Source organism: Tympanuchus pallidicinctus, unplaced genomic scaffold, assembly GCF_026119805.1.
Source record: "Tympanuchus pallidicinctus isolate F22 unplaced genomic scaffold, pur_lepc_1.0 scaffold1, whole genome shotgun sequence".
NCBI classification, from domain to species: domain Eukaryota; kingdom Metazoa; phylum Chordata; class Aves; order Galliformes; family Phasianidae; genus Tympanuchus; species Tympanuchus pallidicinctus.
The window spans coordinates 240,746-253,542 of record NW_026294618.1 but is presented as its reverse complement, the minus strand read 5'-3'; the positions used below and the strand labels follow the sequence as shown (position 1 = coordinate 253,542).

The 12,797-nt window shown below is 43.9% G+C and overlaps 2 protein-coding genes across 3 annotated transcripts in view; both read right to left on the bottom strand.

The window, feature by feature from the left end:
- The window catches only part of LOC128085658 (uncharacterized), a 222,382-nt gene that overhangs the window by 3,107 nt on the left and 206,478 nt on the right, over positions 1–12,797 (bottom strand). The window lies entirely within an intron of this gene.
- Positions 1–12,797, bottom strand: part of EVA1A (eva-1 homolog A, regulator of programmed cell death) — a 192,535-nt gene that overhangs the window by 110,074 nt on the left and 69,664 nt on the right. For both annotated transcript variants that reach the window (XM_052692604.1, XM_052692613.1), the window contains exon 4: positions 11,846–11,998. In XM_052692604.1, the coding sequence (XP_052548564.1) occupies positions 11,846–11,998 (153 nt within the window). The remainder of the gene's footprint in view (positions 1–11,845; positions 11,999–12,797) is intronic.

The following is a 12,797-nucleotide window of genomic DNA, read 5'->3' as shown; positions in this document are numbered from 1 at the left end:
TCCCGTGACTGCTGTAATGTATAGGGATAGGTAGCTGGGATTGGGGCAGTGACACTTTAATGCCCCGTACACTACATGATGTTTTGATGTGGAATACTGAAACCATAAAAAAAAAAACAAAAACATAGAACCATGACAGGCACAAACCTACATCCTCCGTATTCACCTAACCACCAGTAGTGTCACGTTTGACTCTCCAATCACCAGGCTGCTCCAGCTCCACCTGTGCCAGACAAAATGAGCAGAAAGCAGAAGAGACTCTGCATGCTCCAATTATACATGTGGATAAGATCCCTCAGCACAGGAAGTAAAGAACCAAGATTTTAAAAGCCTGATTTATACAGAATTTTTAGAGACTTCAATATTGAAAATACTGAACCCACTGAATATTCAAATAATATGGAAAAGTCACCTGTTTGGACTGCAGCACATAAACCATACAGTAACTACATTGGAAGCAGTATCTGGAGCTTATCCAGTACAGCCTGCTGCTCAGAACAGGGCCAGCTTTGAAGTTACATCAGGTTACTCAGGATTTTGTCTAGGCAAGTTTTGAAAACACCCACAGGTAAATAATCCCCAGCCTCCCTGGGCTATGGCATTCTTCAGCTTAATTTTTTTTCTCCTGTATCTAATCAGGTTTCCATTCCTGCAGCTTGTATTGACTGCTTTTGTGATTATTTTTGTTGGGTTTGTTTATTTATGTTTGCATTGTTTTGCATTCCCAAGAAGTCTTCTGCACAGCCACCTCTTAGGTATTAGAAAAACAACAACAAAATCCCTACCTGAGCTTCCTGTTCATGAAAACAAGCCAATGCAGGTCTTTCACCATCTCCCCACATGCTGTGTGTTCCCTGACTACCTTGGTGGCCCTTCACTGGATTTGCTGCGTTTTTCAACATCTATCTGAGGAGTCCAAAACCGAGTATTCATTTTTTCCATGGTAAGGACAAAGACATTCTCTTAGAATCAGTCATATTCTTCCAGCCCAAATAAATCAATAAATAGACTCTATGGCACAATAACAAATTACATATTAGATATTAATAACAAATTAATAAAAAATAACACTGGTGACAGTGGCAAGTTTTCCCTTATTTTTCCTGCACATAAGCACAAATGCCCTGTGCACTTCCAGAATTGCCAGGGCAAGTAGCCCACAGTACTTCTTAAACTGAAATTAGTTTGGTCTCCTCTCTCATATTTTGAGCTGTTAACTTGCTGAGCCTCCACAGAACACACTGAACTGAAAAAATGCAGCAGCAAGGTTCAAATGGGATCATCCCCCTTGAACACTTCTAAGGATTTGTAATATAGAGGTCATGCCAGAGTGTCATATCTAGCATCTTTATTCTCTCACTAACAAGCACTGAAGATGTCAAAATATACCAGAGTGACAGATGGGTGATAGGTGAGGCTACCAGACCCTCATAAATCACAGTTAGCATCATGTCATGTAGAAGTGACAACGTGGTCCCATGTCTTAGGAGTATAAAAACACCCAAATCACTCGTGTTACTTTTTATGATGTACATGCTGGTAATTTAACTTCCAAGAGTAAACAATATATAAAGGAGCTGGATTGAAGTGAGAATTCCAAATATATTTGTATACTTCTTCATGAGGTGATTCCAGGTATGAAGTCTTCACCTCCACTTGCCTCAGAGAAGCAATAGAATAGAGGTTCTCTTCTCTGTAAGTGACGTAGCTAGCATCCCGACAAGATGCAGAGGAGGCAAGCCCAGCAGTGTGGCAGAGCAGAGCAGGGTATGACCCCATACGGCTGGCCAAACTCAGTTCCTGTTCCTTAGAAGAGGAAAAGTGGATTTGGCACTCTTGTTTGCACTCTTATTCAGGACATCTCATTTCTCCTGTGGCTTGTTTGTTTACTAAGTGCAAACAGTGCATGTTATATTAAACACTATACTAACATCAGTGATGTCAGTACTAACAAGTGATCTCATGTGTCAGATACATGGGGAAGGACACTCACAAATGCCATAGCTCAGTCTAATGGAAAGTCTACTGCTAAATAGAGCCAGGTCCCTGTCAGGAACCTTTTACAGCCCACAAAGCTCAAATCCCACAGCAGAGCAATAAAAAGCACTTTATGTCCTCACAGATGATAGAGAATGCACTTATGAAGGCTGGGATAGAGTCACCATTTGCTTTCATTAATCTTGGATAGCTCCAGTGCACACTAAGAATAGATCTGATTCCTGGCTACGGTGAAACTTCAATGCAAAAATGTTCAAAGATATAAGCTGTGCTTTTGAAACATGGTACTTCAAACTAAAGTTCAGGTTTGAAGGACAGTGGGATCATCTCACTTTGTCATCTTTATCCTGAACATGCTTTCTAAAAGCTGTACTTCCCTCCAGCCTTACTACTGCTGCACGTCTACATGGGTACAACCTCATGAGTTTCACCTGGCCCACTGCTCAAGCCTGTCTAGGCCCTTCTGAATGGCATCCCATCTCTCTGGTGTGTCAACTGCATCCCACAGCTTGATGGCATCAACAAACTTACTAAGGGTGCACATGACACCACTGTTGATGTCACTGATGAAGATATTAAAGAGCACTGGCCCCAGCACCAACCCCTGGGGGACACCCCTCATCACCAAACTCTGTCCAGACATTGAACTATTGACCACCACTCTCTGGACTCCATCCTGCAGCCAGTTCTTTGTCCATCGAACAGTCCACGCATCAAATCCATGTCCTTTCAGTGTTGTGGGGTACTGCGTCAAAGGCGTTACCAGGACGATCATGAGTCAGCACTGTGCCCTCGTGGTCAAGAAGGCAAAGGCATCGTGGGGTGTGTTAGAAGGGGGACAGTTAGTAAGAAGAGAAAGGTTCTCCTCCCCCTCTACTCTGCCCTAGTGAGACTGCATCTGGAATACTGTGTCCAGTTCTGGGCCCCTCCGTTCAAGAAGGACAGGGAACTGCTTGAGAGAGTCCAGCACAGAGCCACAAAGATGGTTAAGGGAGTGGAGCATCTCCCTTACAAGGGAAGGCTGAGGGACCTGGGTCTCTTTAGCTTGGAGGAGAGACTGAGAGGTGACCTCATTAATGTTTGTAAGTACGTAAAGGGTGAGCATCAGGAGGATGAAGCCATTCTCAGTGATGTGTAATGATAGAACAAGCTGCAGTGGGTGCAAGCTGGAATGTAGGAGGTTCCACATAAATATGAGAAAAACTTCTTCACAGTAAGGGTAACAGAACATTGGAACGGGCTGCCCAGACAGGCTGTGAGGTCTCCTTCTCTGGAGGCATTCAAAACCCGCCTGGACAGATTCCTGTGTGATCATCCCAGGCTGGATGTGGCTTTGGGCAGCCTGGTCTGCTGGTTGGTGACTCTGCACATTAAAGGGGTTGAAACTAGATGATCATTGTGGTCCTTTTGAACCCAGGCCATTCTACGATTCTATGACCTGGTCCAGGTGTTCCTGCTCTGGCAAGAGGTTGAACTAGCGCCCTCTCTCTCTAGCATAGTTATGCCCTCCCACACTTTATCGTGGAAGGGCTCACTGTCCATCTCCCATCCCCCTTCACATCTGATTTAAAGCCCTCCCAGTGAGTCCTGCTAGCTTTTCCCCAAAGACCATTCTCTCTGAGAAAGCAAACCCCATCCACTGCCTAGAAACCCAGTACCATATAGGCTAATTGGTCATCAAAAAACGCAGAGTTCTGGTGATGGCATCAGCCACAAAGCCACATATTCAGAGAAGTGATCCTTTGGTTTGTTACCATGTGTCCTCACCCAACACAGGAGGCAGAAAAGATGAGCTGCACATTCAGTTCCTTTAGACTTGTCCCTAGGCCCTGAAGTCTATTGACAGCCCTTGACCCATGTAGCCACATCATCTCTCCCTACATGGAAAAGGGATCCAATCACCTACAGCTAATACCCATTTCCTCTTCTTCAACAAAGCAGCCTTAGTCTTGGGGGTCGGCTTTTCCCAATTTGGACTGAGTGAGCTGTAACTACTCTCCACAAAAGGCCTGTTTATTGCTGGGCAGCTTCTTTTCACAACTTTTAGCCTAAGCCCTTGACAGGCAATTCATTTTACCACTTCAATTTAGTATTCCAGGACTGGTAGGCTGCTCTTGGATCTTCTGTCTTCATCTGCCCGGCCTCTGCCAGGGGTAAAACCCAAATCAGATGACACCAAAACCATACTGGAGAATTTTACCAGCTGTAGCGTGCAGAGAGCATCAGCTCTACTGGAATCAATCTCAGTGACATAGCGTCCAAATCATCGAGCTCACCGCAATGAGTGGGTTCTAGTCAGTTAAAGGCTGTTTCCCAGCATGACTGATTTTTATTACTTTTTCCTGGTGAAAAAAAAAAAAAAAATTGAGACATTTTAAAAATGCCTCTTAATCACATCCACTACTTTGGTTACTCACTGTTACTGCTATTGATGGCAAAATCTATTTGGGTTCAAAAGAATGCTTCCAGTCAGTTCAGTTTTTGTATTACAGTAACTCTTAGCTCAAGCTGTGGTGGAGGTCAGAGCCTTTTCCAAGTCATCACAGATGGATCCACAGATGTGGAATCTTTGAAATGGGTAACTAATAGCATAATGAAATTGGGCATCTGCCAAGTGCCCAACTATATCTTGAGCATCTGTGCATTTACTGACATTAGGGTCAGACTCACCTGCCATCCTGCCTCTTCTGCAGCTTCTTTCACATGAGGCAGGCTTTTCAGAGCAAGCAGGACTACACACAGCTGAATGCATTCACAAGTTAGCATGCTGTAAGGCTGTCAGGTAGTGCCTTTTCCACAGGCTGCCTATGGGGACAGCAAGGCAGTGGGGCATGGAGAACACCCCAGTGACTCTGTCAGAATAGAGAGAGTCAATTCTTCCTATTCTTCACAGACCTCAGGATCTTAGGAGTGTTGTTTAGTTCATTATTCTTTCATCTGAGCATCAGGTCTGTTTTCCACCAATAATCTCAATGGCTCCCACTGCATATTAGTCCTGAGTGCCCTTATTTCACATAAGAATTACGTGGGGACTTGACAAGAATTAAAACAGAGCTTAAGAAGAAACGTTCACCCACTTGTCAGAGGAAGCACTCTCTGAATCTAGGACAAACATTGGAGCACTCATGCTACTTTTTCAACAAAGTGAAAGATCTTGAAGTATCAGAAGAACCAAGTGACTGGCTGTAATTGAAGGCTTCAGAAACAGAATCCCTGCCTGAAGTACTATTTCCATTAGCACAAGGGAGGTAAGCAATGAGGAACTAAAACACAACTGGTATTACCTGATCAAGGGACAAATTCTGTGGCACTCTTTGGCTCAATGATACTTTGGCTGCACTGGGAGTAGACCTACACCTGATATTCCATTCAGTGGAACCCCTTCTGTCCTCTTTTGATGAGAAGGCAAAAGGAATGAGCTAAGGCAAGCACTCCTTTGAGGGAAATCATTCAGAAGCAAGTGGCAGCTCTAGGAGGAAATGCCTCTAAAGCAAGGGACAGGATTTTTCTCAGAAACACACAGTAAGATTTCTGGATAAAAAATAAAACAGGAATCTTAAAAAAAAACCAACCTGCTTTACATCTGCAGACTGGAGCTGAATACACTGCAGAGTTAGTTGCAGATGCTATAGTTACAATTGGAAGCGTTTGGTTTATTAATGTGATCTCAGATCTTCTTGTCACCTTTGTATCTAGAACCAGAATTCATATAAAACATGTGAGGCTCCAGTTTGGCAGAGACTGAGTGTGTGAAGCTGAGCAAATGAATAATATTTTGCAGGGCTGGGAGCTAAAGTGAGAATCTGAGGACACCAATGAGCTTGGCTTCAAGAAGTCTCAGAGAACAAAGAAGTTTGGGGCTGGCAAAGACAGTAAACTTTTATTATTTAATTTGCAGCAGAAAACAACTGACTGTGGGCCATAAGTCACTCCAGTTACAAAGCAAAGAAGCTAACAGCTATTGCTTCAGCCACTAGAAGACAGGGCTGGTGCATTAAATGCACTGCTTTGTGAAGGCCCTGAGTCCATCTGTCCGTTCCATTTGTTACAGCCCAACAGAAGCGTTTTCCTGAAGATGCTCACACTTCAATTAGTGCCTACATCTGCAGCGTGGTGAAGTGGACCACCTATTTTAAAAGGCTATCCTGCTGACACAACCTGCAAGTCACTTCTTGGTCTTCTTAAAGTAAAGCACTGCATGCTTGCAGCCTCATGGATTTCACATTACCTCTGTTTCTCAGGCTCAGGATTCACCACTGTGGTAATTATATCATAATCTTGACTGACATCTGAATTGTTTTAAGAGGAGCTTCATCAGCTCTGGACAAGTTACACCAGTTTTCATTCAGAGTGACTCCATGGAAATATGCTGAAACGCTATAGATTTGTATCTCCTATGTTCTTCCCTTTTATTTTTAAAAGCATATTCTGAATTTGCTTTTAGCTAATACTAAGACAACAGGCATCCTTATAAGGCTGGTTACAGCATACATTCACCATTCTGAAGGAGTGAGAAGTACCCCCTTCATTTCCTCAAGCATCACATGAATATCAACACAAAGTCTGCTAGTGCTTTTTGAATTACAACTTTCAGGATTGTTGTTTACAACCATTGCATAGGGTTATATACTCCACTATATATATTTTTTTTTTAAAAAACTAGTTGAACTTTGGCTTTGAGGAAGCTCTTGCCCAGAAGCCAATTTGAATGGAGCTTTTCATTATTATTATTTTTTTTAATGGCAATTGTGTGCTTACAGAGAACTACACCATGTAAATCATTTTTATGACCACGCGACCCAACGATGGTTTGAGCTTTTTAAAAACAGTTGTAGGGTGATTTTAATTACCTTCTGGTGCTTCGAAACAAAAAGTGAAACATACAAACTAAGAACTGAAAAGTAACTTTCTGAAAACAGCCTTCATTTCACTTTAGCCTAGCGTTCTAAATGGATTTTCATTTCAGTTAAGATTTAATAAGGTATTATGTGAATTAAACTGCAACTGGTATTTACTTAGCTTTAAAACCTGGGTACTTGTGGGTTTTATTACATACGAACCGATCGGCCTCTAAAAACTTGTTCTTAATAGCTACACATATAGTACAGCAGGTTCTACAGTGAATGTAAAATACATGCAGGGAGTCACACTTACAGGAAGGAGAATTCTGGAAGCCTGGTAGGAACCTTAAAGATGAAAATCAGAGTCAAAATCCATTGTACTTGCTGCTCATGCCACGAAGTGAATGTTTGAGCCATTTTAAAGGCTGCCATATTCATGGTGAAAGGCCAAAGCACAGGAGTGCTTCAGCCCCAAGCACTCAGATCTGCTCAAGGATTGCCCCATTTCATGGCATTACCTATTAATTACTAAAATCAGCAGCAGCATTCCAGCAGCTCCACCATCTTAGGTTGGTGGCCCTACATGTGACAGGGGGGTTGGAGATTCACGATCCTTGAGGTCCCTTCCAACCCTGGCCATTCTGTGATTCTGTGATCTTATCCTGCCACCCCCAGCCCATCAGTGCAGCAATCGCTGCTCCTCATAGCCCCACCTCCACAGCTTGGAGACCTTCTGTTTTTAAGCATTTCACTTCAGACCAGGTTTAGAGCCCAGTTACAGACTTGCACTGGCAGAAATATAGGGTGGAACAGAACATACCACAGATTAAAATGATTTTCTTTAATTGCGTGTAATTCATTCTAATTCACATGCTAGATCTGATCACAGACGGACAAACTTAAAGAGCCTATTATTTATGTGGTATAACAAATATTTATAAGAGGAACCGTGAAAGCTCTAGTTCCAGTCATATATACATTTGCCTCAAGAGGAAGAAATCAAAACAAACAGGGTTCAATCATCTTGCATTAATATGAAAAAAATGCCAGGGAATGAGCACCTAAGGCACAGGCTTCTTCGCTAAACTCATTTTTCTGCTCTTTCCTTATCAGATCCAATGACCTAGAGAGAGTCACTTCCATCTGAATTTCCTCAGGGCTTTGCAAACACATCTGTTTTCTCTACATGAGATTACAGGAGAGAATCTATACATTAAGTGATAAAAATATTCTACTTCTCAGCAGACTACTGAGTTTAAGTTATACACCATGAGCTGAAGCGAGGTGCTGGAGCTTTGCTCCTCCAATCCTGTGCCAACTCAGGAAACCAAGCCCAGATTATTTCTACCAGAAGAGGAGAGAAATTGCTGTGGTAGCTTTGTATCTTTCAGGCTGTCCAGAGATGCTGTGGACGCCCCATCCCTGGAGGTGCTCAAGGCCAGGCTGGATGGGCCCTGGGCAACCCGTAGTGGTGCCTGATCTAGTGGGCTGGTAACCCTGCACACAGCAGGGAGTTGGAACTGAATGATCTCTGAGGTTGCTTTCAAGCCATTCTGTGATTCTGTATCTGATGGAGAGAGACAGGGTTCTTGAGAGGAGACCTGAGTCCTGGTATTAGCAGTAAGCTAGACACGTCTATCTCGTTCCCTGTGGTTCAGGGGCTATTACTATGAAAATGCACATGTGAACGTATCAGGTGCATTGAACATGGTCAAAGATATCATACCACTGAATACTAAAAAAGGTGTTTTTTTTAACATCCAGGTTCTTGCTACTCAGACTCTTAATTAGGTATTTACCTTATGCACTCAGATCTGGGTAAGAAAAGTCCATTTTTTAAATTAGCTTCTCTTGTATAAACTCAGAGATGCAGAGGCAGCTGTAAACAGCATGATAAAGGGGGCAAAGGGCTCCCTGTGCTGAAGGATATTAACGACTTGTTGCTTGCAAATAACCTTTTCTCCAGAGACCTCTCTATGCTCTGCGTATTGTCTCTGCAAAGCAAAATGGAAGCTTTATTAAGAATGGAGTTACAAATAAGGTCAAATTCCTTTAGGAGCTCCTCAGAGTTCCCAAGGCATTCAAAGGAGAGGTCCAAATGTTTTCAGGGGATTTCCCATTATGCTCAGAGGCACAAGTTTCAGTGTGTTTCCAGTTAAAAGGGGATCCTGGCAGTTTTTTTCTTTAACGTGACAGGGATAGGATGGAGTCCTTCACAAAAACTTTCTCTTCTCAGATGCTAAGCACAGTCATATAGACATAAGACAGCACATGTTTGACAGGGAAATGGAGTGCTGAGTCTGACTGGGGACTCCACACTACCCAAAAGCAGCAGAAGGACGGCTGGGTGTCCAGGTGTTAAAGGGCTATAATGCATTGACAAACCTCACACTCCTCCCAGTGAGCACCCAAAATGTTGCGTGTCTCTGTAGAACCCAAGAAATTCACCATTAGCAGGCTTTACTGCTCAGCACTCCTATAGGAGTACAAGGTCTTTTTCAAGGCAGAGCAAATTAAATGATTTATTCTGTTACGTCATGGCAAAGTACCCCGATCTGTTAGGACAACTCTCCTCCTCATCCCTCAGCATTTCAAAAGTCTCATCTGTAGATGATGAAAATTGCTAACTTCAACCCAGACGTACATTTTATTCACAAAAGCAATGGATGGAATAACATTTTCTGAGCTGCTTTTCATCAGGAGAGGATGACCTCTCTCCCCACCTCTGGGGTACCACAAGTTCTTCACTCATCGGTAACTCATACTACCTGAATAAACTAATGCTGCAGACTGTTCCAGGACCTACATCCCACGAAGAGGCCCTCTGCCAAGGCTCTGGCATGACACAAATCATAATTCCAGTGAAACTGAAACAGAGCAAATCTTTCGCGTGCAGAACGTAGCTGGGTTCTGCCTTATGGGAAGTGGTGCTGCTGTAAAGTCTGACTCGTAGCCATGTCTGTGAGATCAGCTCCTTGCTAGTGTTTGAGATCAAAGGCTGTCACAGAGCAGCCCTCTCCATATCGCAGGGCTGTGGAAATGTGCACAGAAGTGTTCCCTAGCTGGAGAAATCTTGTCATGATGCTTTTACCAGTTCCTGAAGGAACAGAGATGCCTTCTGGGCTAGATAAGCTCATGGCAGGAGTGCAAGTTCTGAAGCAGTTTGGGGGACTTTGCACACAGATCCCAGAATTGCTGGTGGCAGCTGGGAATACAGCCCCCTCACTTCAGTACTGTGAATGGATGCACGCCTGTTACTTCTTCAGTATGCCGTGGGCAAGCATGGTGCAAATATGCTTTTTGCTGATTTGGGTTACAGACGGATCCTACACTGTCTTCTCCTGTGGGGCCAACAGTGGAATCATAACCACAGCCACCTTCCCCTTCCTTGCATAACTAGAGCTCTGGCCCATTGGGTCACCTCCCACAAAACCTTGTTTCCTTGGCAAGTACCACACTTAGTAGGGTGTCTGTGCAGCTCTGCTTCATGCCTTGCAGTTCGTTCCTTTAACTACAGCTTTGCTCCACTGCCTCCCATCCCACTTTCTAGTGCCATACACCCCACCCTCAGCCTGGCCAAGTTTCAGGACTTTGCACTTAGAAGGAGAAGAGGAAAACTTTACCCTGCGTGTCTTTGACTCAACATGAAGAGTTTCACTTCACACTGACATACAAGAGCAAATCCCAGTGTCAGCACTTTGTCACCAGTACATGTCTTTTTCTGCACTCTCAGGAAGGAAAAAGGAGCAGAGTGCTCAGGTGTGCTCTAGAAACCCATCCAATTTTGCTGACTTGGCAAGTTGTCATCCAGCAGTCAAACCACCACTGCACTGGTCTGCCTGCTTCGGCCATCCTGTCAAACTTAATAGCTTCTACTCCAACTAAGGGACAAAAGGAGAGCATCCAAAGGCACGTGTTGCCTCCAAAGATGGGAGATTAAAGAACAGGGACTTTTCTACCATGCATCCAAAACATAGGACTGTGTAGGAAACCCTGAACTACTCCACCATGCTGCAAGTGCTGAGGTTTTTCCAGTTACACAGCGAAGGCACTCTCCATGCAGCACAAATTAATTGACAAGCCTGGTTCTACCACTCGTCTACTGACACCCATCACCTGCATATCATGTTTCCAAGCATGGTTCCATTTGAACAGCATTTAACTCCTTAAGGGCACAGGATCAGCAGCCGTGAAACCAAAGATCTCCAGGTACAGTTGAACAGACACCAGCACAGACCACAGCAGCCCCTTAAGCTACTTTTGCAGCCCCTTCTGAAGCCCTTCCCTCTCTAGAGGCAATTCTTTAGCGAAAGTGGTTAGCCTCCTTTCAGTTCTGCAGAAGGTGGTGAAGAATGGCAGCCACCTGGTTTTGCACTGAGGACATACGCTCTGACACAGCCTAAAATGCTCAAACTCATTTCACGATGGCTCAGGAACAGACAGTTTTAGTGAATGTTCTGAAGTTTATGAATCTTCAACACATGAATGTAAGAAACTACGACAGCCTGAGTAAAGAATCTGTTCAGAGGTACCCCGAGCTGACTGTAACGTGATTCAATTTAACAGCTTGCTTTTTGAATTTTTATCCCTTGCTTTAATGTGAATAAAATTTTAAATACAATGTCAAGGCTTGACTTAGCCGTAGACAGTCCATGACGCCTACCAAGAACATACATCTCCATGGCATAGATAGAGGGTATGGAGTACCAGGAAGGCAAACAGTTGAGTAAGGAATTCAAGGAGCACCCTGAAGTCTGATGAATCTGCCAAAAGCCTGCAGCTTCCTAACTTGGCTATGGCTTCTACCTGTACCTCAGTTAGGCACTTCTGATGCAGCTCACCACTGGCTAAGGAAGCTCCACACATCAGGAGCACAACAGTGACAGGCTGCACGTGCCAGTTCTGCCTTTCCTACCCAGGCTCTCCGCCAGCACTGTGAGATGACAGTAAATGAGATAAACCTGCTCAGACTCCCAGAATAGTGTGCTGCATAAAGCCATTCTTACCAATCATGTGCATCCCTAGGTTTTGGTACGGGCACTCCAGGCTGCCTCCCCGTGTCCTTCCAAAGATAGCAGAGTAAATGGCTATCACCATGCTCTTCTTACAGCTTAGCCGCAGCTTGTCATCTTCACAGGCTACTTTACTCTTGTACTCATCTAGAAGAAAACAAACAATTACTCAGCTGATACAGAGGCAAGCATCCAGCATGAAGGGAGCCTCATCACTTCTCCATGGTGTGAGTTTGTCAGAGGCAGTAGCGAACGGGCATCTGTCCAGAGCTGCACATCAGCTGCCAGAAGCCCAGCTTTATAACTGCATTTGCTAGAGTAGCAGTGATCACTTGCATCACCAGAACACTTAATGAACACTGTTCAACCCAGCCCGTGTGAATTCCAATGAATAGGTGGACACGTGCATGAAGTACAGCAGCTGAGAGATTTCTCCTAGGGATATTAGAAGTCTGTGGCAGGGGAAGGCGAAGGCACATCTTTAGACGCATTTTTCATCAGCCCTTCATGTGCCAAATTTTTGTTCCATATTCTGCCCCTCAAATCCTTGAAATAGGCAGTCCAAAGCCACAAAATACACTGTCGCTTTTCTAAGACCGCTGCACACAAAAGAACTCAGTTTACATCTGCCATAACGACTAAGCAATTATTTCACAAGAAATCTCATCATTCCCTTCTCTTTACTATTATCTGTATTATGGGAACCCCTAGAGGTCCCAACCTAGAACAGGCCCTCCCCCAGCATGTCTGCTAAAACACCACAGAAGATAACACTAATCTGAAGAGCTGAGTCTTAATAGCTAGACATCTATAAGCATGCAAGATAGAGAGAAAGAAAACCAATATGCATGCTTCAGATTAACTCAGCTGATACCAACTTCCCCAGTCTCAGTAGAGTGACTTACTTTCCACTTGACTGCATTATTTACCGTTAGAAATGTAGTCA